At 42.0% G+C, this 24,116-nt stretch overlaps 1 protein-coding gene across 4 annotated transcripts in view; it reads right to left on the bottom strand.

Annotated features, from left to right (window-relative positions):
- Positions 1–4,716, bottom strand: part of LOC110506450 (inhibitory synaptic factor 1) — a 47,586-nt gene extending 42,870 nt beyond the window's left edge. The window contains exons 1-3 of one of the 4 annotated variants that reach the window (XM_036963882.2): positions 3,925–4,614; positions 2,079–3,353; positions 1,450–1,827 (exon numbers count right to left, since the gene is read on the bottom strand). In XM_036963882.2, coding sequence (XP_036819777.1) covers positions 1,450–1,599 — 150 coding nt within the window. In that variant the 5' untranslated portion in view covers positions 1,600–1,827; positions 2,079–3,353; positions 3,925–4,614. Of the gene's footprint in view, positions 1–1,449; positions 3,354–3,924 lie in introns of all 4 variants that reach the window. The other 3 variants (XM_090222228.1, XM_090222227.1, XM_036963881.2) reach the window with 3 other exon arrangements.
- Positions 4,717–24,116: the final 19,400 nt, after the last annotated feature.

The raw sequence follows: 24,116 nt of genomic DNA, 5'->3' as shown, positions 1-24,116 counted from the left end.
CCCTTCAGAACGGATGATACATCGGCTGCTATATTGAATCCTTTTTGGGGCTCTGAAATGAGAAACGTAATACTGTATATGTTGGTGCTGGCAGAGCTAGACAGAGGTAGCTAGTGTTTTTGTTTATAAATAGCTCCAGCCAGCATTATTCCACTTGCAGGAGTCCCATAATCATCAATCACTAGAGCACCGGTGGGGTTTTTTGGACTCAGAGGGAAGCGTGAGCTGTGAGTGAGCGGTGTGGAGCGATGTGAGCCGTGCCCTTGCACCTCTCCCCATGTGAGTACATAAAGGAGGAAGTGGGCAAAAGACTGGGGGAGTCAGGGGAAGGTGGTGGTGATGGAGTGAGTTATGACCCCTCGCCCTCCCACCCTCCCCTTGGTCTGGTCGGACTCTATCCTCCCCTGGGTCTCCAGGGCACTGGGCGTGCCCCCAGCCCCCAGCCCCCCACTCCTGGCAACCTGATCAGAGGGAGGTTGGGAGGCAGGTAATAACAGATAGGGTGGGGTTGGAGTGGGGATGTGTCAGAGAGCCACTATTTACTCAGAGAGAGAGAGAGAGAGATATGGAGAGGGAGAGAGAGTGAAAGGAGGGAGAGAGGGAGAGGGGGGAGGACGTCCTCTGGACGAGGGGCAAGATAGCAAGGGGCAAGGGGGCAAGATAGCTTTGCATTTACACATGTGTGTGCACATTGCACACACAGGTACATACACATGGACACCCACAAAATACACACACACATACACACACACATACACACACATCAATCCTGCATTCTAATATCAATGAACTTTTCAAAAGTACAGTAGACATTCCATAAAGACCCACACGCTGTCACACACTATATGATCCACACACATATTCTTCCTGTTTGTTCATCCCTTTTTGATGCAGACACACACTCTGATCTTTTCATCGCGTTACCATGGCAGTTGTGAAAATACAGTAGATATCCATCTGATAACAAAATGGTTACGTAACTAGTGCAGTGCCAAGTCCTGTGTCTTACCTAAGCACACCTGTTCTCTCCCCTGTGTTTCTGTTTCAGCCCAGATTCCTGGCTCTGCCCTGCTTCTTCTACAGCCACTATTTAAAGAAGGTTTCATAGGACGCTGAATACATCTGAACGGCACTTATCGTTGTGTACACGATGATATCGGAATTAGCCCTCGAATGCCAAAAGGAAGATGGTATTTCTAATTACAGAAGCAGAAACCGATGTTCTCCTGCCACCTGCACCAAAGCCAAAGTGATGTCATCTTCAAATCCTAATTAAAAGCATCTCTATTCCGTGTAATGCATTCTATACACTTCATTCAATGCAATCCTCTCAAGGAGTAACTCCCCCATCTACCTTACTCCTCCAGCCCCCCCCCCCACCACCACCCCCGGAACCTTGTCCCCAGTAAGGTGAGACAGTGGCGCATGCTGCCCGCTATAGTGCCTCACCTCCCGGAGTTCCTTGGCCACATCCTTGAGCTCTTTGAGAATGCCGTCCAGCTGGTTGATCACCATCTTCATGTGGCTGCGGATGCGTTCTCTGGGGGTCTGGCTGGGGGTCTCAGAGGTGTCCCGGGCCGGAGCTCTGCTGAGGGACATCCTTCACAGGGCGACTTGGGGCCAGGGGCCGGCGGGCTGAGGGCAGGGGCGGGGGGGAGCCGATTCGGGGTCCATGTCTCTGGCCGCGAGGAGCCTCAGTGCTACTGATCCGAACAGGGGCCCCGGCCACGCAGGGAGACCTCAACATCTTAAAAGCCCCTGGACAGCCAAAAGACCTTGCCTGGCCTGAGCGCTCAACCCCCTGGCGTTACCCTCCGCCATCCATGGCTCCAGGATGGATTGTACCAAAAATTAAGCCAAAAGAAACATGAAAAAACTCAAGTTAGATCCACGGAACAGGAGGATGATGAAAAGAACAGGAGCTAAGATGGTGTGTGTGAAAACACCTTATATAATAGTGTTGAGCTAGAGAGCCTACTCATCTCATGTGTCAGTGTGTACGTTTGCATCGGTCTCTGAGGAGGATATTTATTTAGATCGTCTGTCAGAGGAAGTTGCTATTTTCCCCTCCCACTCACCTTCCTTTACAATCTTATTTAGCTGATACGATGCAGTGACTTGGTGTCAGCCAGGTTACTGTAAAAGAGTGCATCCCAGGTTGTCAAGCTGAACAAGGGGTTCATGTTCAGCCTCCCCTGTAGATCAGAATATCCAAGCAAAGAAAAATAGAACCCCCAGCAGTTGCTCATTTTTTTGAATGATCTTGGTCTACATTATTGGTAGGCAGTAGGGACAAGCTTTGGATTCTAAATATACTCCCTCAGTTTGGCATCTGTCTTTTTTAGGGAGCGAGGAGAACAAATCCTTTTGAAAACAATAGATATTCCTCCTGTGTCCTCCGCTGTGCAGTGTTCCCTTTCTCTTAGAAGTGACGGTAGAATAAACTAATCTTGAAGGAATAAAGAAATAGCCCACATCAAAAGCAACTTCTGCACCCATCCATTTTATGTTCAGATGATGCCCGACATGTGTTGTTCATTTCTCGTCAAAGAGAGGAGTAAGGAAGGTAGGAGGAGGGGTGAGAGTCTCTCTCTGTGTGTATGTGTGTGTGTGTGTGTGCGTGTGTGTGTGTGTGTGTGTGTGTGTGTGTGTGTGTGTGTGTGTGAAGAATGTCCAATCTTTTGTTCAGTGGCAGGGCTTAGTCCAGGTGGCAAGAATGAGGATAAACGGACATCTTAGCGAGTAAAATGTGACTAATGAATATAACGTGCAGGGGAAGAATGACAAACCAACATGGTGATGAACCGGAGGAGGTGAAAGAGAAGGAGGAAGAGGAGGGTCCTTCCCCTGGCATTAGGGTGACTTGCGTGTCCTTCGTGCCCATGCAGTGTCCCAAATCCTGCCCTTTCAGATCCGACTGTTGGTCCACTCTGGTCTGCAGGGGTGCGCCCAGAAACCAGACACCAGAGAAGATAGGAAGAGACGATTCACTTCTCTCTTTCACTCCCCGAGTTGTTGCTAAGGGAATCCAGCAGTCTGCCTGGTTGTGCTGCTGATTGATTCGTTATATTTCCTCCTTCTTTGTATCTGTGCATTTCTCCTTTGGTGAACAGTTTTCAAAAAGGCAGAAAGCCCATCTCCATCCAGCAGTAAGAGGTAAATCCCAGTAGCGCGTCCCCAGGGACAGCCGGAGCCCAGGCACAGGCAGGGGGACGAGACACACACGGAATCCAGGCTGATGCTACTGCCAGAGGGCAAGCTGGCCAATCACACATGACACCTGGAGAGACGAGAAGGAAAGCAGTTGTTTTTTTCTTCCTCTCTCTCTTTTCTCCTCTCTAGGCTCAGCAGCACTGCAAATAGAATACAACAGCAATAGAGCAAGGAAGAGAGGGAGAGAGGGAGGGAGAAAGGGAGAGAGAGGGAGGGAGAGAGGGAGAAAGGGAGAGAGAGGGAGGGAGAGAGGGAGAGAGGGGGAGGGAGAGAGGGAGAGAGAGGGAGGGAGAGAGGGAGAGAGGGAGGCAGGGAGATAGACAGGAATTAACTGCGGTGCTGGAATTTGACCATTTTTTTAGCTGCTGTGAAAATGCACATCTAGTCTCAGCAGGACTCTCCCACCTTCCTCTTATTAACACCAAAACACAGACACACACACACACACTTACCTTCTCTCTACATCAGCAGCTTTAGCTGTGTCCAGGGCTTACAGTCTATGCTCCTCTGTGATACTGACTGATTAAATGCACAGGAGGATCATCCAAGCCACACACATCCTGCTAGTTCTCTTGCAGTCTCAATCTCTCTATCAAAACACACACTGACACCCTCCTCTCTTTCAGCCACACACTCACATGCTCGCACACACACATATTATACTCCCCGACTTGTTCTCTTTGCATCTACCTCTCTCCCTACATCACTTACTGTCTTCCTAGAGAAAGCAGCTCCAGTCAGAGGGCGAAGAATTCATTCAGTGCCGTGGCTCAATGGAAGGAATGAAGGAGAGCATGTGGAGGATGGAGATGTGGAGGAGGAGGCGGGATGGAGGAGGAGGCAGGATGGAGGGGGAGGCAGGAGGAGGCAGAAGTGGAGGTGGGCGGAACGGCCCTGACAGCAGCACTCTTAGACACCAGAGAGAGGAGGCGGCTGAAGAATAGGGACCAGCAGCAGAGTATAGATCCGGCTGCTGCTGCTGCTGATGATGCTGAGGCTGAAGCTGTTGCTGCTGTAGATGCTGATGCTACCGTTGCTCTAGTGACGATGCTGTGGAAAAGAAGAAGCCACTCGCCATCCTCATCAACCCTGCCAGCGTCAGGAAACAGCAGAAAGAGCTACTGCGTACAGAGCTGTGGAGAGGATCTGTATCAGTCAGAGCCCTCTGGAGGCTGCTCCTGACGCCAATATGTCTCTCTCTCTCTCTCTCTCTCTCTCTCTCTCTCTCTCTCTCTCTCTCTCTCTCTCTCTGTCTCACTCTCTCTCCGTCCCGTCTCTCTGCCCCTGCGCCCTGAAGTGTCCTCGCTGACTGCCGGATGAAGGCAGGCTGATGCCAGGGTTTATCGTGAGGCTCAGGCTCCTGCCAGCACAACTTGCTTTGCTTCTCCGCTCTGACTGTGTGGAGGAAGGAGGGGCCTGGCGTTTTAAAGGCACAGGACTAGCTAGGTAGCTACAGTCTCCTCTGCCTGGATCCTCTCTCCCCTCTCTCTTTACCCTCTATGTATCGCTCTAACTCTCTTTTCTCAGGATGGACTCTTCCTCCGCTCACAGACAGCCGACCCTTCACTAGGGAACGAGTGTCCAAAAATTGCTGGCTGTTGCATCATTAACACACAAAGCAGGTTGGGGTTGTTATGACCTCATCAAGGAGGGACTGCATTACCTTCCCTCTCCCTACTCTCCTCATTAGGATGTTTTGATCATATCATCTATCTAACCCCTCCAGAGGCAATTATCTTAATGTGAAATCTGTAACAAAAGCACGTTGTGTCTTTTAGCAAAGCAACAATGGCATGTTTTAGCGGCAGTTTTCAGCAGGTAGTGAATGTAGGTTTCCTGTGGGTTTTTGTGGGTAAGTGTGCCAAGAGGCCTTGGCATTCTTTTGCATAATTGTTAAGGGAGATGTGCTGGAAATCGAGGTCCAGATGAGTCTGAAGTGAGGACCAGTGTGGTTTGGACTGCCAGGATCACAGACAGTATACCACTTATGTGAAGGGCTAATTGGGAGGATTCTACAGTAGAACATGTATTCCCTTTGTACATTTGCTTTGATTAATAAAACATCAGCTTTGCATGTTCTCTTTCTCCTTTTGAAAACATCAGTGATAAATACTATACCATATTGAAATACGTCTTGGTGTACCTATAACTCTATATCTCTTAGATCAATACTTCCTTTACATATGGTTATCAAAGCATTGACTCACTCCTGCAGGTTCATGCTCTACAGCATCCGTAGAGTACGACCCCACCTCACACAGGAAGCGGCGCAGGTCCTAATCCAGGCACTTGTCCTCTCCCGTCTGGACTACTGCAACTGTTGGCTGGGCTTCCCACTTGTGCCATCAAACCACCTCCAATTTATCCAGAACGTTGCAGCCCGCCTGCAGCCCGCCTGCTCATTCATACACTCCACTGGCTTCCTGTCGATGCTCGCATCCACTACAAGACAATGGAGCTTACCTCTGGAAGGAACTGCCTCTCAGTACCTGCAGGCTATATGCTGAAACCCTACACCCCAACCTGATCACTCTGTGCTGCCTCCTCAGGTCTCTTGGCCCTCCTACTCATACGGTAGGCAGCTCCCACTCAGCCCAGTCCAAGCTCTTCTCTGTCCTGTGGTGGAACCAGCTTCCCCCTGAAGCTAGGACATCTTCCGAAAACATCTGAAACCCTACCTTTTCAAACAGTATCTTAAATAATTCTCCTCCTCACCTCAACACCCCCCCCCCCCCACAAAAAAAATCTAACCAGCACTTGCACTTGACTCCCCCCCCCTCCCCTAGCTCTCCACTGATAGTTACCTTGTTCGAGGAAAAGTGTACTTTCTATCCCTGTGATATGTGATTGTCCCACCTAGCTATCTGTAGATGAGTGCACTAACTGTAAATCGCCCTGCATAAGAGCGTCTGCTAAATGACTCAAATGTAAACATTTAAATGATTGACATCCTTGATAAAGGGAAAGCAATTTTTTTATTTTCTTAAACAGATAGGGGTCAAAATTGTTTTGAATGCCTCACCTTGCGAGGATAACGGCACTGAGCCTTTTTCTAAAATGTTTTATGAGATTGGAGAACACATTGGAAGGGATCTTAGACCATTCCTCCATACAGAATCCTTCCAGATCTTTGATATACTTCGTCTGCGCTTATGGACTGCCCTCTTAAACTCAAACCACAGGTTTTCAATGCGTTTCAAGTCGGGAGACTGAGATGAACATTGCAACATGTTGAGTTTTTTGGCCTATTAACCATTTTGATGTGTGCTTGTGGTTATTATCTTACTGGAAGATTCACTTGCTGCCAAGTTTCAAGCTCCCCACTCGGCACACACTGGTTGAATCAATGTTGTTTCCACGTCATTTCAACTAAATTACGTTAAGCCAAAGTGGAATAGACATTTAATTGACATCAAATTCCGAGCAACAGCGAGCTCCAAAAGTTTTGTGTGTGTGTGTGTGTGTGTGTGTGTGTGTGTGTGTGTGTGTGTGTGTGTGTGTGTGTGTGTGTGACAGGCGAATCCGTCCATTCACATGTGGCAGAGCATTACGCAGAGCCAGGATTTTCACAAACAGCTGTCCTTGATCATGTACAGTATTTGACTTGGGTTTACTCTTAAATGCAATAACTGTTTTCAATACAATAATTTTTTTACAGAATTGCATTTGTTATGAACAGTGACCATATCTATTGCAAGTGTATTCATAGTCTATTTTAATGGATGTGTCACCAGTGGAATTCAAGTGGGTTGAAAATAGTTCCCTCTCAGGGATGCCTTCATTGGAAAGAAATGCCATTATTTCCTGCTATAATATATATTTTAACGTTAAGGTCATCCCGACTATTGAGTTTTACTATGAATCTGGAGCGAGTCCAGAGAAATATTGCTTCCACTTAATATTTCTACCCTGGATTTATTGTGCCTGGCCGTTTATGGAGAAGTTTTATAGAACACAATATTTTTCTTGAGGGGCGCACACAAAGACGTGCTGAGCGGCCGTTGGTCCAGGGGAAATCAGCCTGGTAATGTACTGTAGACCTATAACGGGTCTGGGTGGGGTGTCTTGACTGCCTCTGTTTACCTCACTCATAGTCTACTAATATGATATTTCAAGGACCAAGGATCTTTTTATTACAGTTCCTTTTTTTGTCTTCCTTGGATGCTGTCTACACCACAGCCCAGGGCTGGCTCTGCTCAGGATGCGTGCAGTAGGATATATTTCTCCTAATAAACCTGAGAGAGATGAACACAGAGGATCAATAATGGTAGTCTAGCCTCCCTCTGCCATGTTAAAGTACATGTCCAGTAAATATCTCACTTTTAAAAGTTCATATTCTGTTAACTCACACCCAAATAATGTTGTTGACTCATCCTGCACTCGTATATGTGGCAAAAGCATAAATTGGAGTAAAAACACATCAAAAACCCCTCCTCAAACGTGTATCTCCTCAAACAGAGTGTTTGGAGAATGCTTGCTACTTCCTCAGAGAGGAGGATGAGCTGGCCAATCAGCGGTCTACTCGCATGACCGGTGTATACCAACTGTTGTTGGGATACGCCCACACCATTCCAACACAGAAAAGTTGCTTTTTAAAATGGATGGAAAACAATTTCATTCATATTGGAAATTAATTATAGGTCATATTTCATATAAATCTGGAAACACTGGACAGTTACTTGGACGGCTGAGCAGAATGATTTCTGAGTGTTCTAAAGTATCATGATTCCCTTTGGAGAGTGATCAAACTTTAACAGGAAAAGGACATGCCCATAAAAATCCCTCTGTGGCATAATCTAACAGTCATTAATTGATTTTATTTACAGAGGGATTTGTTGTTCCGATCTTCTCCACTGTGTGGCACTGTGGTGTAGTTGTGACGTGGGTAGCTTTTTGTTCTCTGTCAGTCTTTAGCAAAATGGTGGCTTGAGAGAAGCATCAGAAGTTCACAAAAAAAGGACATTTGAGAATGTTGTTAAAATAGCAATACAACACAGCGGATATAATCATAGGCAACAATAATAGGCTTATGATACGCTTGTACAAGGATTCATCATTTAGTATAACAGGTTACATTAATTCACATATCTCTTGGAAGACATTGATAAAATAATGTGTTATTTTGGACAAGCAGTGGGTTATGTCTACATTAGAGGCATATGAGTAAAGGGTCTATACTCTATTGTGGAGGCACCAATCCTTTCCTGTAACATCATACCAGTTTGTGAAGACGCGGTGCTGCACAGTGTCTACGGCCTTTTCCCAGGCCCAGGTATTAATGTGTTGTGTTGAGTCTCTGTCATGTTGGGTCTGTTTGTCTTTATGTATGGGAGTTTAAATTATTCTGAGGTTTGATTCACGGCCAAGTTTGGTCTGTTTGTTCCTGTACCTCAGGGACAGCTCTCTGTCAGGCGCCTGCCGGGGGATAGGATGGGATGGCGCATCTGGCTGCTGCACTACGCTTGGCCACACTCAGTCATGACCTGTTTACTGTGCTCTGCCTGCCCTGTTCTTTACACCAGACCTCCCACACCACACACCCACAGAGAGACACAAACCCAAACGCCTTTCCTGCAATCAGCCTATTCTGTTCCTCAATTAGCTTTTGGTTGATGCTGTGTGTGTGTGTGTGTGTGTGTGTGTGTGTGTGTGTGTGTGTGTGTGTGTGTGTGTGTGTGTGTGTGTGTGTGTGTGTGTGTGTGTGCATGCGTGCGTGTGTGTGCGTGCGTGTGGGAAAGCAGCGAGCAGGGCCTACACACAGGACACAGTGTGATGGATCACTGCACCATGGGTTACATTCCTGGCCGACTAGCCTTGTTTATTTTAAGGCCAGGTACAAATGCAACCACAACCATGGGTTTTGCACATCTCTCTCTCCCGAGATCACTGTAGTAAGAAGGCCGAATATAAGGGTTGTCCTCTCCACCTGTTGTACTTGTGTGTGATTTGTATATGAGTGTGCAGTTTAACAGGTTCTAAGAAACTCTTTTCGATCGCTGGCCGTTCCCCTCTTATGCTTATTACATCGGTGTCGTGCCGTGTCAAGCTTCTTGGTCACTCAATATAATGGTCATGTTTTCTTTCTCTCCCTGTTTTTCCTTTTCTACTCGTTTCCCTGTGTGCCCTCTCTGTCTCCTTGTGAGATGCTAAGTAGCAGTCCCCCTTTAACCCCACCCTTCTCTCAGTATCTTTGGTGCACCGTGCGTTTGCCAAGAGCTATAAACTAGTGTAATAGAATTGCAGAGGGGTTAGCCAAGATAGCCCCTCACCCCTACTAACACCCCGCTAACAAGCCCAGCGGCCTCATTGTGCATTCATAGAGAGGGAGGCGTGCCAATGTGGTTCATCTGCCCTGCCGTTGTATCGCGCTCCTCTCTCTCTCTCTCGCAGACACACCTATTCCCTTCTCCTAGCTGGCATTATACTCTTGGCTGTTATACTCTGCTTTCCTTGTGTCTCTGATGAATAAAATGTATGAATGAAAGTCCTGCTTTAAACTACAGTTGTGCTGTTGTTGGTTACTTGTGTGAATTTGTTAAGCCCAGGGAATAGTGACAGCCAGGTGAGATTCAATGTTATAGGAAGATGTAAATTCAATCACCCATAGCTGCACTTTATCTCCACACATATCTCTCTGTTTCTTAGCGCTTCAATGAAAAACCCTTAGACACATATTCTATTCATCTTTATACATAGCCCATACTCTTTAGCCTATTTGTGGATGGCAGACTTCGTTTGTCTTCTGTCAAGGTAAAACGTTATGTCTTCTTCACTTACAGATGAGTGGCATGTTTCCCACCCGTTCACTTGATGGCTTTCCAGATCAGGTCCTCTAATAGAAATCATTGAAAGTACTGCTCTAATGTAAATGTCCCTCGTGACGCTGAGGTAAATGAAATTCATCTGAGGCTGTCAGTCCATTAAAATAGCTATTCTTTGAATAACACCACCATACATGTTGTGTGGCATCGTATTGTTGGCATTGTGCAGTAGGCTACAGGAAACACCTCCATGAACAAATACTGTGCTTCCCTAACATGCCAAACTCCTCTGTAAAGTACAAATGAACAAATACTGTGCTTCCCTAACATGCCAAACTCCTCTGTAAAGTACAAATGAACAAATACTGTGCTGCCCTAACATGCCAAACTCCTCTGTAAAGTACAAATGAACAAATACTGTGCTGCCATAACATGCCAAACTCCTCTGTAAAGTACAAATGAACAAATACTGTGCTGCCCTAACATGCCAAACTCCTCTATAAAGTACAAATGAACAAATACTGTGCTGCCATAACATGCCAAACTCCTCTGTAAAGTACAAATGAACAAATACTGTGCTGCCCTAACATGCCAAACTCCTCTGTAAAGTACAAATGAACAAATACTGTGCTGCCCTAACATGCCAAACTCCTCTGTAAAGTACAAATTAACAAATACTGTGCTGCCCTAACATGCCAAACTCATCTATAAAGTACAAATGAACAAATACTGTGCTGCCCTAACATGCCAAACTCCTCTGTAAAGTACAAATGAACAAATACTGTGCTGCCCTAACATGCCAAACTCCTCTGTAAAGTACAAATGAACAAATACTGTGCTGCCATAACATGCCAAACTCCTCTATAAAGTACAAATGAACAAATACTGTGCTGCCCTAACATGCCAAACTCCTCTGTAAAGTACAAATGAACAAATACTGTGCTGCCCTAACATGCCAAACTCCTCTATAAAGTACAAATGAACAAATACTGTGCTGCCATAACATGCCAAACTCCTCTATAAAGTACAAATGAACAAATACTGTGCTGCCCTAACATGCCAAACTCCTCTGTAAAGTACAAATGAACAAATACTGTGCTGCCCTAACATGCCAAACTCCTCTGTAAAGTACAAATTAACAAATACTGTGCTGCCCTAACATGCCAAACTCATCTATAAAGTACAAATGAACAAATACTGTGCTGCCCTAACATGCCAAACTCCTCTGTAAAGTACAAATTAACAAATACTGTGCTGCCCTAACATGCCAAACTCCTCTATAAAGTACAAATTAACAAATACTGTGCTGCCATAACATGCCAAACTCCTCTATAAAGTACAAATGAACAAATACTGTGCTACCATAACATGCCAAACTCCTCTATAAAGTACAAATGAACAAATATTGTGCTGCCCTAACATGCCAAACTCCTCTATAAAGTACAAATGAACAAATACTGTGCTGCCCTAACATGCCAAACTCCTCTGTAAAGTACAAATGAACAAATACTGTGCTTCCCTAACATGCCAAACTCCTCTGTAAAGTACAAATGAACAAATACTGTGCTGCCCTAACATGCCAAACTCCTCTATAAAGTACAAATGAACAAATACTGTGCTGCCCTAACATGCCAAACTCCTCTGTAAAGTACAAATGAACAAATACTGTGCTGCCCTAACATGCCAAACTCCTCTATAAAGTACAAATGAACAAATACTGTGCTGCCATAACATGCCAAACTCCTCTATAAAGTACAAATGAACAAATACTGTGCTGCCCTAACATGCCAAACTCCTCTGTAAAGTACAAATGAACAAATACTGTGCTGCCCTAACATGCCAAACTCCTCTGTAAAGTACAAATGAACAAATACTGTGCTGCCATAACATGCCAAACTCCTCTATAAAGTACAAATTAACAAATACTGTGCTGCCCTAACATGCCAAACTCCTCTGTAAAGTACAAATGAACAAATACTGTGCTGCCATAACATGCCAAACTCCTCTATAAAGTACAAATGAACAAATACTGTGCTGCCCTAACATGCCAAACTCCTCTATAAAGTACAAATGAACAAATACTGTGCTGCCCTAACATGCCAAACTCCTCTCTAAAGTACAAATTAACAAATACTGTGCTGCCATAACATGCCAAACTCCTCTATAAAGTACAAATTAACAAATACTGTGCTGCCCTAACATGCCAAACTCCTCTATAAAGTACAAATGAACAAATACTGTGCTGCCCTAACATGCCAAACTCCTCTATAAAGTACAAATGAACAAATACTGTGCTGCCCTAACATGCCAAACTCCTCTGTAAAGTACAAATTAACAAATACTGTGCTGCCCTAACATGCCAAACTCCTCTATAAAGTACAAATGAACAAATACTGTGCTGCCCTAACATGCCAAACTCCTCTGTAAAGTACAAATGAACAAATACTGTGCTGCCATAACATGCCAAACTCCTCTATAAAGTACAAATGAACAAATACTGTGCTGCCCTAACATGCCAAACTCCTCTGTAAAGTACAAATGAACAAATACTGTGCTGCCCTAACATGCCAAACTCCTCTATAAAGTACAAATGAACAAATACTGTGCTGCCATAACATGCCAATCTCCTCTATAAAGTACAAATTAACAAATACTGTGCTGCCCTAACATGCCAAACTCCTCTGTAAAGTACAAATGAACAAATACTGTGCTGCCCTAACATGCCAAACTCCTCTGTAAAGTACAAATTAACAAATACTGTGCTGCCCTAACATGCCAAACTCCTCTGTAAAGTACAAATGAACAAATACTGTGCTGCCATAACATGCCAAACTCCTCTATAAAGTACAAATTAACAAATACTGTGCTGCCCTAACATGCCAAACTCCTCTGTAAAGTACAAATGAACAAATACTGTGCTGCCCTAACATGCCAAACTCCTCTGTAAAGTACAAATGAACAAATACTGTGCTGCCCTAACATGCCAAACTCCTCTGTAAAGTACAAATGAACAAATACTGTGCTGCCATAACATGCCAAACTCCTCTATAAAGTACAAATGAACAAATACTGTGCTGCCCTAACATGCCAAACTCCTCTGTAAAGTACAAATGAACAAATACTGTGCTGCCCTAACATGCCAAACTCCTCTGTAAAGTACAAATGAACAAATACTGTGCTGCCCTAACATGCCAAACTCCTCTGTAAAGTACAAATGAACAAATACTGTGCTGCCCTAACATGCCAAACTCCTCTGTAAAGTACAAATGAACAAATACTGTGCTGCCCTAACATGCCAAACTCCTCTGTAAAGTACAAATGAACAAATACTGTGCTGCCCTAACATGCCAAACTCCTCTATAAAGTACAAATGAACAAATACTGTGCTGCCATAACATGCCAAACTCCTCTGTAAAGTACAAATGAACAAATACTGTGCTGCCCTAACATGCCAAACTCCTCTGTAAAGTACAAATGAACAAATACTGTGCTGCCCTAACATGCCAAACTCCTCTGTAAAGTACAAATTAACAAATACTGTGCTGCCCTAACATGCCAAACTCATCTATAAAGTACAAATGAACAAATACTGTGCTGCCCTAACATGCCAAACTCCTCTGTAAAGTACAAATGAACAAATACTGTGCTGCCCTAACATGCCAAACTCCTCTGTAAAGTACAAATGAACAAATACTGTGCTGCCATAACATGCCAAACTCCTCTATAAAGTACAAATTAACAAATACTGTGCTGCCCTAACATGCCAAACTCCTCTGTAAAGTACAAATGAACAAATACTGTGCTGCCCTAACATGCCAAACTCCTCTATAAAGTACAAATGAACAAATACTGTGCTGCCCTAACATGCCAAACTCCTCTGTAAAGTACAAATGAACAAATACTGTGCTGCCCTAACATGCCAAACTCCTCTATAAAGTACAAATGAACAAATACTGTGCTGCCATAACATGCCAAACTCCTCTATAAAGTACAAATGAACAAATACTGTGCTGCCCTAACATGCCAAACTCCTCTGTAAAGTACAAATGAACAAATACTGTGCTGCCCTAACATGCCAAACTCCTCTGTAAAGTACAAATTAACAAATACTGTGCTGCCCTAACATGCCAAACTCATCTATAAAGTACAAATGAACAAATACTGTGCTGCCCTAACATGCCAAACTCCTCTGTAAAGTACAAATTAACAAATACTGTGCTGCCCTAACATGCCAAACTCCTCTATAAAGTACAAATTAACAAATACTGTGCTGCCATAACATGCCAAACTCCTCTATAAAGTACAAATGAACAAATACTGTGCTGCCATAACATGCCAAACTCCTCTATAAAGTACAAATGAACAAATACTGTGCTGCCCTAACATGCCAAACTCCTCTATAAAGTACAAATGAACAAATACTGTGCTGCCCTAACATGCCAAACTCCTCTGTAAAGTACAAATGAACAAATACTGTGCTTCCCTAACATGCCAAACTCCTCTGTAAAGTACAAATGAACAAATACTGTGCTGCCCTAACATGCCAAACTCCTCTATAAAGTACAAATGAACAAATACTGTGCTGCCCTAACATGCCAAACTCCTCTCTAAAGTACAAATTAACAAATACTGTGCTGCCATAACATGCCAAACTCCTCTATAAAGTACAAATTAACAAATACTGTGCTGCCCTAACATGCCAAACTCCTCTATAAAGTACAAATGAACAAATACTGTGCTGCCCTAACATGCCAAACTCCTCTATAAAGTACAAATGAACAAATACTGTGCTGCCCTAACATGCCAAACTCCTCTGTAAAGTACAAATTAACAAATACTGTGCTGCCCTAACATGCCAAACTCCTCTATAAAGTACAAATGAACAAATACTGTGCTGCCCTAACATGCCAAACTCCTCTGTAAAGTACAAATGAACAAATACTGTGCTGCCATAACATGCCAAACTCCTCTATAAAGTACAAATGAACAAATACTGTGCTGCCCTAACATGCCAAACTCCTCTGTAAAGTACAAATGAACAAATACTGTGCTGCCCTAACATGCCAAACTCCTCTATAAAGTACAAATGAACAAATACTGTGCTGCCCTAACATGCCAAACTCCTCTGTAAAGTACAAATGAACAAATACTGTGCTGCCCTAACATGCCAAACTCCTCTATAAAGTACAAATGAACAAATACTGTGCTGCCATAACATGCCAATCTCCTCTATAAAGTACAAATTAACAAATACTGTGCTGCCCTAACATGCCAAACTCCTCTGTAAAGTACAAATGAACAAATACTGTGCTGCCCTAACATGCCAAACTCCTCTGTAAAGTACAAATTAACAAATACTGTGCTGCCCTAACATGCCAAACTCCTCTGTAAAGTACAAATGAACAAATACTGTGCTGCCATAACATGCCAAACTCCTCTATAAAGTACAAATTAACAAATACTGTGCTGCCCTAACATGCCAAACTCCTCTGTAAAGTACAAATGAACAAATACTGTGCTGCCCTAACATGCCAAACTCCTCTGTAAAGTACAAATGAACAAATACTGTGCTGCCCTAACATGCCAAACTCCTCTGTAAAGTACAAATGAACAAATACTGTGCTGCCCTAACATGCCAAACTCCTCTATAAAGTACAAATGAACAAATACTGTGCTGCCCTAACATGCCAAACTCCTCTGTAAAGTACAAATGAACAAATACTGTGCTGCCCTAACATGCCAAACTCCTCTGTAAAGTACAAATGAACAAATACTGTGCTGCCATAACATGCCAAACTCCTCTATAAAGTACAAATTAACAAATACTGTGCTGCCCTAACATGCCAAACTCCTCTGTAAAGTACAAATGAACAAATACTGTGCTGCCCTAACATGCCAAACTCCTCTGTAAAGTACAAATTAACAAATACTGTGCTGCCCTAACATGCCAAACTCCTCTATAAAGTACAACTTAACAAATACTGTGCTGCCATAACATGCCAAACTCCTCTATAAAGTACAAATGAACAAATACTGTGCTGCCATAACATGCCAAACTCCTCTATAAAGTACAAATTAACAAATACTGTGCTGCCCTAACATGCCAAACTCCTCTATAAAGTACAAATGAACAAATACTGTGCTGCCCTAACATGCCAAACTCCTCTGTAAAGTACAAATGAACAAATACTGTGCTGCCATAACATGCCAAACTCCTCTATAAAGTACAAATGAACAAATACTGTGCTGCCCTAACATGCCAAACTCCTCTGTAAAGTACAAATGAACAAATACTGTGCTGCCCTAACATGCCAAACTCCTCTGTAAAGTACAAATTAACAAATACTGTGCTGCCCTAACATGCCAAACTCATCTGTAAAGTACAAATTAACAAATACTGTGCTGCCCTAACATGCCAAACTCATCTATAAAGTACAAATGAACAAATACTGTGCTGCCATAACATGCCAAACTCCTCTATAAAGTACAAATTAACAAATACTGTGCTGCCCTAACATGCCAAACTCCTCTGTAAAGTACAAATTAACAAATACTGTGCTGCCCTAACATGCCAAACTCCTCTGTAAAGTACAAATGAACAAATACTGTGCTGCCCTAACATGCCAAACTCCTCTGTAAAGTACAAATTAACAAATACTGTGCTGCCCTAACATGCCAAACTCCTCTATAAAGTACAACTTAACAAATACTGTGCTGCCATAACATGCCAAACTCCTCTATAAAGTACAAATGAACAAATACTGTGCTGCCATAACATGCCAAACTCCTCTATAAAGTACAAATTAACAAATACTGTGCTGCCCTAACATGCCAAACTCCTCTATAAAGTACAAATGAACAAATACTGTGCTGCCCTAACATGCCAAACTCCTCTGTAAAGTACAAATGAACAAATACTGTGCTGCCATAACATGCCAAACTCCTCTATAAAGTACAAATGAACAAATACTGTGCTGCCCTAACATGCCAAACTCCTCTGTAAAGTACAAATGAACAAATACTGTGCTGCCCTAACATGCCAAACTCCTCTGTAAAGTACAAATTAACAAATACTGTGCTGCCCTAACATGCCAAACTCATCTATAAAGTACAAATGAACAAATACTGTGCTGCCATAACATGCCAAACTCCTCTATAAAGTACAAATTAACAAATACTGTGCTGCCCTAACATGCCAAACTCCTCTGTAAAGTACAAATGAACAAATACTGTGCTGCCCTAACATGCCAAACTCCTCTGTAAAGTACAAATTAACAAATACTGTGCTGCCCTAACATGCCAAACTCCTCTATAAAGTACAAATGAACAAATACTGTGCTGCCCTAACATGCCAAACTCCTCTGTAAAGTACAAATGAACAAATACTGTGCTGCCATAACATGCCAAACTCCTCTATAAAGTACAAATTAACAAATACTGTGCTGCCCTAACATGCCAAACTCCTCTGTAAAGTACAAATGAACAAATACTGTGCTGCCATAACATGCCAAACTCCTCTATAAAGTACAAATTAACAAATACTGTGCTGCCCTAACATGCCAAACTCCTCTGTAAAGTACAAATGAACAAATACTGTGCTGCCCTAACATGCCAAACTCCTCTGTAAAGTACAAATGAACAAATACTGTGCTTCCATAACATGCCAAACTCCTCAATAAAGTACAAATGAACAAATACTGTGCTGCCCTAACATGCCAAACTCCTCTGTAAAGTACAAATGAACAAATACTGTGCTGCCCTAACATGCCAAACTCCTCTATAAAGTACAAATGAACAAATACTGTGCTGCCCTAACATGCCAAACTCCTCTGTAAAGTACAAATGAACAAATACTGTGCTTCCCTAACATGCCAAACTCCTCTGTAAAGTACAAATGAACAAATACTGTGCTGCCCTAACATGCCAAACTCCTCTATAAAGTACAAATGAACAAATACTGTGCTGCCCTAACATGCCAAACTCCTCTCTAAAGTACAAATTAACAAATACTGTGCTGCCATAACATGCCAAACTCCTCTATAAAGTACAAATTAACAAATACTGTGCTGCCCTAACATGCCAAACTCCTCTATAAAGTACAAATGAACAAATACTGTGCTGCCCTAACATGCCAAACTCCTCTATAAAGTACAAATGAACAAATACTGTGCTGCCCTAACATGCCAAACTCCTCTGTAAAGTACAAATTAACAAATACTGTGCTGCCCTAACATGCCAAACTCCTCTATAAAGTACAAATGAACAAATACTGTGCTGCCCTAACATGCCAAACTCCTCTGTAAAGTACAAATGAACAAATACTGTGCTGCCATAACATGCCAAACTCCTCTATAAAGTACAAATGAACAAATACTGTGCTGCCCTAACATGCCAAACTCCTCTGTAAAGTACAAATGAACAAATACTGTGCTGCCCTAACATGCCAAACTCCTCTATAAAGTACAAATGAACAAATACTGTGCTGCCCTAACATGCCAAACTCCTCTGTAAAGTACAAATGAACAAATACTGTGCTGCCCTAACATGCCAAACTCCTCTATAAAGTACAAATGAACAAATACTGTGCTGCCATAACATGCCAATCTCCTCTATAAAGTACAAATTAACAAATACTGTGCTGCCCTAACATGCCAAACTCCTCTGTAAAGTACAAATGAACAAATACTGTGCTGCCCTAACATGCCAAACTCCTCTGTAAAGTACAAATTAACAAATACTGTGCTGCCCTAACATGCCAAACTCCTCTGTAAAGTACAAATGAACAAATACTGTGCTTCCATAACATGCCAAACTCCTCAATAAAGTACAAATGAACAAATACTGTGCTGCCCTAACATGCCAAACTCCTCTGTAAAGTACAAATGAACAAATACTGTGCTGCCCTAACATGCCAAACTCCTCTGTAAAGTACAAATGAACAAATACTGTGCTGCCATAACATGCCAAACTCCTCTATAAAGTACAAATTAACAAATACTGTGCTGCCCTAACATGCCAAACTCCTCTGTAAAGTACAAATGAACAAATACTGTGCTGCCCTAACATGCCAAACTCCTCTGTAAAGTACAAATTAACAAATTCTGTGCTGCCCTAACATGCCAAACTCCTCTATAAAGTACAACTTAACAAATACTGTGCTGCCATAACATGCCAAACTCCTCTATAAAGTACAAATGAACAAATACTGTGCTGCCATAACATGCCAAACTCCTCTATAAAGTACAAATTAACAAATACTGTGCTGCCCTAACATGCCAAACTCCTCTGTAAAGTACAAATGAACAAATACTGTGCTGCCCTAACATGCCAAACTCCTCTGTAAAGTACAAATGAACAAATACTGTGCTTCCATAACATGCCAAACTCCTCAATAAAGTACAAATGAACAAATACTGTGCTGCCCTAACATGCCAAACTCCTCTGTAAAGTACAAATGAACAAATACTGTGCTGCCCTAACATGCCAAACTCCTCTATAAAGTACAAATGAACAAATACTGTGCTGCCCTAACATGCCAAACTCCTCTGTAAAGTACAAATTAACAAATACTGTGCTTCCCTAACATGCCAAACTCCTCTGTAAAGTACAAATGAACAAATACTGTGCTGCCCTAACATGCCAAACTCCTCTATAAAGTACAAATGAACAAATACTGTGCTGCCCTAACATGCCAAACTCCTCTCTAAAGTACAAATTAACAAATACTGTGCTGCCATAACATGCCAAACTCCTCTATAAAGTACAAATTAACAAATACTGTGCTGCCCTAACATGCCAAACTCCTCTATAAAGTACAAATGAACAAATACTGTGCTGCCCTAACATGCCAAACTCCTCTGTAAAGTACAAATTAACAAATACTGTGCTGCCCTAACATGCCAAACTCCTCTATAAAGTACAAATGAACAAATACTGTGCTGCCCTAACATGCCAAACTCCTCTGTAAAGTACAAATGAACAAATACTGTGCTGCCATAACATGCCAAACTCCTCTATAAAGTACAAATGAACAAATACTGTGCTGCCCTAACATGCCAAACTCCTCTGTAAAGTACAAATGAACAAATACTGTGCTGCCCTAACATGCCAAACTCCTCTATAAAGTACAAATGAACAAATACTGTGCTGCCCTAACATGCCAAACTCCTCTGTAAAGTACAAATGAACAAATACTGTGCTGCCCTAACATGCCAAACTCCTCTATAAAGTACAAATGAACAAATACTGTGCTGCCATAACATGCCAATCTCCTCTATAAAGTACAAATTAACAAATACTGTGCTGCCCTAACATGCCAAACTCCTCTGTAAAGTACAAATGAACAAATACTGTGCTGCCCTAACATGCCAAACTCCTCTGTAAAGTACAAATTAACAAATACTGTGCTGCCCTAACATGCCAAACTCCTCTGTAAAGTACAAATGAACAAATACTGTGCTGCCATAACATGCCAAACTCCTCTATAAAGTACAAATTAACAAATACTGTGCTGCCCTAACATGCCAAACTCCTCTGTAAAGTACAAATGAACAAATACTGTGCTGCCCTAACATGCCAAACTCCTCTGTAAAGTACAAATGAACAAATACTGTGCTGCCCTAACATGCCAAACTCCTCTGTAAAGTACAAATGAACAAATACTGTGCTGCCATAACATGCCAAACTCCTCTATAAAGTACAAATTAACAAATACTGTGCTGCCCTAACATGCCAAACTCCTCTGTAAAGTACAAATGAACAAATACTGTGCTGCCCTAACATGCCAAACTCCTCTGTAAAGTACAAATGAACAAATACTGTGCTGCCATAACATGCCAAACTCCTCTATAAAGTACAAATTAACAAATACTGTGCTGCCCTAACATGCCAAACTCCTCTGTAAAGTACAAATGAACAAATACTGTGCTGCCCTAACATGCCAAACTCCTCTGTAAAGTACAAATTAACAAATACTGTGCTGCCCTAACATGCCAAACTCCTCTATAAAGTACAACTTAACAAATACTGTGCTGCCATAACATGCCAAACTCCTCTATAAAGTACAAATGAACAAATACTGTGCTGCCATAACATGCCAAACTCCTCTATAAAGTACAAATTAACAAATACTGTGCTGCCCTAACATGCCAAACTCCTCTATAAAGTACAAATGAACAAATACTGTGCTGCCCTAACATGCCAAACTCCTCTGTAAAGTACAAATGAACAAATACTGTGCTGCCATAACATGCCAAACTCCTCTATAAAGTACAAATGAACAAATACTGTGCTGCCCTAACATGCCAAACTCCTCTGTAAAGTACAAATGAACAAATACTGTGCTGCCCTAACATGCCAAACTCCTCTGTAAAGTACAAATTAACAAATACTGTGCTGCCCTAACATGCCAAACTCATCTATAAAGTACAAATGAACAAATACTGTGCTGCCATAACATGCCAAACTCCTCTATAAAGTACAAATTAACAAATACTGTGCTGCCCTAACATGCCAAACTCCTCTGTAAAGTACAAATGAACAAATACTGTGCTGCCCTAACATGCCAAACTCCTCTGTAAAGTACAAATTAACAAATACTGTGCTGCCCTAACATGCCAAACTCCTCTATAAAGTACAAATGAACAAATACTGTGCTGCCCTAACATGCCAAACTCCTCTGTAAAGTACAAATGAACAAATACTGTGCTGCCATAACATGCCAAACTCCTCTATAAAGTACAAATTAACAAATACTGTGCTGCCCTAACATGCCAAACTCCTCTGTAAAGTACAAATGAACAAATACTGTGCTGCCATAACATGCCAAACTCCTCTATAAAGTACAAATGAACAAATACTGTGCTGCCCTAACATGCCAAACTCCTCTGTAAAGTACAAATTAACAAATACTGTGCTGCCCTAACATGCCAAACTCCTCTGTAAAGTACAAATGAACAAATACTGTGCTTCCATAACATGCCAAACTCCTCAATAAAGTACAAATGAACAAATACTGTGCTGCCCTAACATGCCAAACTCCTCTGTAAAGTACAAATGAACAAATACTGTGCTGCCCTAACATGCCAAACTCCTCTGTAAAGTACAAATGAACAAATACTGTGCTGCCATAACATGCCAAACTCCTCTATAAAGTACAAATTAACAAATACTGTGCTGCCCTAACATGCCAAACTCCTCTGTAAAGTACAAATGAACAAATACTGTGCTGCCCTAACATGCCAAACTCCTCTGTAAAGTACAAATTAACAAATTCTGTGCTGCCCTAACATGCCAAACTCCTCTATAAAGTACAACTTAACAAATACTGTGCTGCCCTAACATGCCAAACTCCTCTATAAAGTACAAATGAACAAATACTGTGCTGCCATAACATGCCAAACTCCTCTATAAAGTACAAATTAACAAATACTGTGCTGCCCTAACATGCCAAACTCCTCTGTAAAGTACAAATGAACAAATACTGTGCTGCCCTAACATGCCAAACTCCTCTGTAAAGTACAAATGAACAAATACTGTGCTTCCATAACATGCCAAACTCCTCAATAAAGTACAAATGAACAAATACTGTGCTGCCCTAACATGCCAAACTCCTCTGTAAAGTACAAATGAACAAATACTGTGCTGCCCTAACATGCCAAACTCCTCTATAAAGTACAAATGAACAAATACTGTGCTGCCCTAACATGCCAAACTCCTCTGTAAAGTACAAATTAACAAATACTGTGCTTCCCTAACATGCCAAACTCCTCTGTAAAGTACAAATGAACAAATACTGTGCTGCCCTAACATGCCAAACTCCTCTATAAAGTACAAATGAACAAATACTGTGCTGCCCTAACATGCCAAACTCCTCTCTAAAGTACAAATTAACAAATACTGTGCTGCCATAACATGCCAAACTCCTCTATAAAGTACAAATTAACAAATACTGTGCTGCCCTAACATGCCAAACTCCTCTATAAAGTACAAATGAACAAATACTGTGCTGCCCTAACATGCCAAACTCCTCTGTAAAGTACAAATTAACAAATACTGTGCTGCCCTAACATGCCAAACTCCTCTATAAAGTACAAATGAACAAATACTGTGCTGCCCTAACATGCCAAACTCCTCTGTAAAGTACAAATGAACAAATACTGTGCTGCCATAACATGCCAAACTCCTCTATAAAGTACAAATGAACAAATACTGTGCTGCCCTAACATGCCAAACTCCTCTGTAAAGTACAAATGAACAAATACTGTGCTGCCCTAACATGCCAAACTCCTCTATAAAGTACAAATGAACAAATACTGTGCTGCCCTAACATGCCAAACTCCTCTGTAAAGTACAAATGAACAAATACTGTGCTGCCCTAACATGCCAAACTCCTCTATAAAGTACAAATGAACAAATACTGTGCTGCCATAACATGCCAATCTCCTCTATAAAGTACAAATTAACAAATACTGTGCTGCCCTAACATGCCAAACTCCTCTGTAAAGTACAAATGAACAAATACTGTGCTGCCCTAACATGCCAAACTCCTCTGTAAAGTACAAATTAACAAATACTGTGCTGCCCTAACATGCCAAACTCCTCTGTAAAGTACAAATGAACAAATACTGTGCTGCCATAACATGCCAAACTCCTCTATAAAGTACAAATTAACAAATACTGTGCTGCCCTAACATGCCAAACTCCTCTGTAAAGTACAAATGAACAAATACTGTGCTGCCCTAACATGCCAAACTCCTCTGTAAAGTACAAATGAACAAATACTGTGCTGCCCTAACATGCCAAACTCCTCTGTAAAGTACAAATGAACAAATACTGTGCTGCCATAACATGCCAAACTCCTCTATAAAGTACAAATTAACAAATACTGTGCTGCCCTAACATGCCAAACTCCTCTGTAAAGTACAAATGAACAAATACTGTGCTGCCCTAACATGCCAAACTCCTCTGTAAAGTACAAATGAACAAATACTGTGCTGCCATAACATGCCAAACTCCTCTATAAAGTACAAATTAACAAATACTGTGCTGCCCTAACATGCCAAACTCCTCTGTAAAGTACAAATGAACAAATACTGTGCTGCCCTAACATGCCAAACTCCTCTGTAAAGTACAAATTAACAA

The sequence above is a fragment of the Oncorhynchus mykiss genome, chromosome 26, assembly GCF_057628025.1.
Source record: "Oncorhynchus mykiss isolate SJ-2025 chromosome 26, ASM5762802v1, whole genome shotgun sequence".
Lineage (NCBI taxonomy): Eukaryota > Metazoa > Chordata > Actinopteri > Salmoniformes > Salmonidae > Oncorhynchus > Oncorhynchus mykiss.
The sequence above is the reverse complement of the archived record's forward strand: the minus strand, read 5'-3'. Positions and strand labels throughout refer to the sequence as shown.